Below are 2,294 nucleotides of genomic sequence, written 5' to 3'. Positions count from 1 at the left end.
TTAATTTCAAGTGCAGATGTTTCTGCTTTCCATCACAGAATACATCCAGGACTTGGGAGCAGGCTCACAGTGCCGTATTTCCTCCTCACCACACCACGCCACTCTTGTTACGGTTGTGCAGCAACATATGCTAAGGCCTTATTACAAGGGATTCCTATAAATGGCATAAAGGATTAATAATGTATTTATAACACAACTTTGTTTTAGTATAAAGTGATCTATAAATTTGTAATAAATGTTTTATAATGTTTTTGTAGCCTGTTATAAATGATAAATGGGAGACTATAGATGCCACATCAAATATTCATGCTGCATTGTGTGCATTATTATGCCATTACTGTTCAGGAAACCATTAATAATAAAGTGAATGGAGATGTAAAAGTTGCTGACATGCCCAGCAAGCCATTTATAATGAAATGTATAATCCTTACCATAAAGTAAATACATTGGCCCGTGATTGTTGATGAAATGGAAACACTCTGAATTATTTGTGAGGTATTTATATATTAATGTATATTATCCATATCATGTCACAGAAATGCCGTTAATATATTATATGTATTATTGATTATTTTTACCTAATTTATAGGCAGCTGTTTAAGTGTTACCTTGTCTCTTCTCGTGTTTTGTCAGCTGCCTGAGGTCTGGTGAGTTATTTTACGGGATGTGCGTGCTGCGGGGCAGCTGTTGCGAGCTGGATTGAGCATTTTCGTGCCCCTTTCACCCAGCCACCCCAAACTTCTCTGTGAGCACGGGGCGTGGAGGAGCTGCGGGGCTTTTCCAATCCGAGCGATTTTTCCATCATTTCAGGGCACTGCCGATGCCTGAAGCGCTGCCCCAGCACGGGCAGACCCCAAACTCCCTCTTTTCCTAGCCACAACGAGACCTCTGGGCAGGTTCTGGGGAGGTTTTTGGGCAGGTTTTGGGCAGGTTCTGGGCAGATTTTTGGGCAGGTTCTGGGCAGTTTTTTGGGTAGGTTCTGGGCAGTTTTTTGGGACGCTTCTGGGCAGTTTTTTGGGCAGGTTCTGGGCAGGTTTTGGGCAGGTTTTTGGGCAGGTTTTGGGCAGTTTTTTGGCAGATTCTGGGCAGGTTCTGGACAGCCGAGCTTCGTCCTCCCTCCTCCTCCTCGTCGTTCTTTCTCTGGGGCGGGGGAGCGGCTCCGGCTTTGCTCGTCCTTGGTGTCACTTGGTGATGCTGTGGCTCTATCCGCCCACCTAGAGCGGGATTATCCAGCGCATGGTTACATTTAGGCGATTTATGGCGATTTTTAGCTCTCTCACCTCCAAACGGGGATGAAACATCCCTCCCAGTAACTAAATACGATTCACGCCTCCCCTGATGACCGCCCCGTGTGGGGCAGGACGTTTTTGTGCGGGAGCAGAGGAAATTCCCCTTGCCCTTGGCAGCGGCGCGACCAGCGGGGCTCCGTGTGGCCGCAGCGGGTGCCGGGGGAGCCGCTGCCCGGTGCCCTGAGGGGAGGCGGCCCCACAGCCGCAATCGAGCCTTCCCCCGCCGCTTCAGCTCCGGGGGTCCCGGTGCCCTGAGGGGAAGCGGCCCCACAGCCATAGCCGCGCCTTCCCCGCCGCTTCAGCTCCGGTGCCCTGAGGGGAGGCGGCCCCACAGCCGCAATCGAGCCTTCCCCCGCCGCTTCAGCTCCGGTGCCCTGAGGGGAGGCGGCCCCACAGCCGCAGTGGAGCCTTCCCCCGCCGCTTCAGCTCCGGGGGTCCCGGTGCCCCGAGGGAAGGCGGCCCCACAGACGCGCCGTCCCCGCCGCTTCAGCTCCGGGGGTCCCGGTGCCCCGAGGGGAGGCGGCCCCACAGACGCGCCGTCCCCGCCGCTTCAGCTCCGAGCGCGGCCCCTCAGGGCCGACCCGCCCCTCGCCCGCCTCTTTCCCCGCCCTCACCGCCGGTCCGGCCGCCACCGCCGGCTGCTCGGCCCGGGCTGGGCACGGCGCGGAGGGTCCCGGCTCTGCCCGGCCCTGCCGAGCCCCGGCGCCCACCRGGGCTCCCCGCGGGCCATGGCGGCCATCCAGAACCTGCAGCTGTGGTGCCGGCAGCAGTGCGAAGGCTACCGCGATGTCAGCATCACCAACATGACCACCTCGTTCCGCGACGGCCTCGCTTTCTGCGCTATCCTGCACCGACACCGCCCCGACCTCATGTGAGTACCGTGCGGGGCGTCGAGGGACGCGGCCCGGCTGTAGGCTCGGAGGGGCTGGGACACGCCGGGACCCTCGCTGGGCTGGGGCCATTCCCCTGTCCATGGAGCTGTGGATGGGCTGGGGCCATCCCCCT

General features: G+C 57.7%; 1 protein-coding gene across 1 annotated transcript in view; it reads left to right on the top strand.

The window, feature by feature from the left end:
- Window positions 1–1,908: 1,908 nt before the first annotated feature.
- The window catches only part of MICALL2 (MICAL like 2), a 24,008-nt gene continuing 23,622 nt past the window's right edge, over window positions 1,909–2,294 (top strand). The window contains exon 1 of the mRNA XM_057379849.1: window positions 1,909–2,160. Coding sequence (XP_057235832.1) covers window positions 2,018–2,160 — 143 coding nt within the window. The 5' untranslated portion in view covers window positions 1,909–2,017. The remainder of the gene's footprint in view (window positions 2,161–2,294) is intronic.

The sequence above is a fragment of the Malurus melanocephalus genome, unplaced genomic scaffold, assembly GCF_030028575.1.
Source record: "Malurus melanocephalus ecotype Western Australia unplaced genomic scaffold, MMel_1.1 scaffold_425, whole genome shotgun sequence".
In the NCBI taxonomy this organism is placed as follows: domain Eukaryota; kingdom Metazoa; phylum Chordata; class Aves; order Passeriformes; family Maluridae; genus Malurus; species Malurus melanocephalus.
This window is presented reverse-complemented; position numbering and strand designations above follow the sequence as displayed.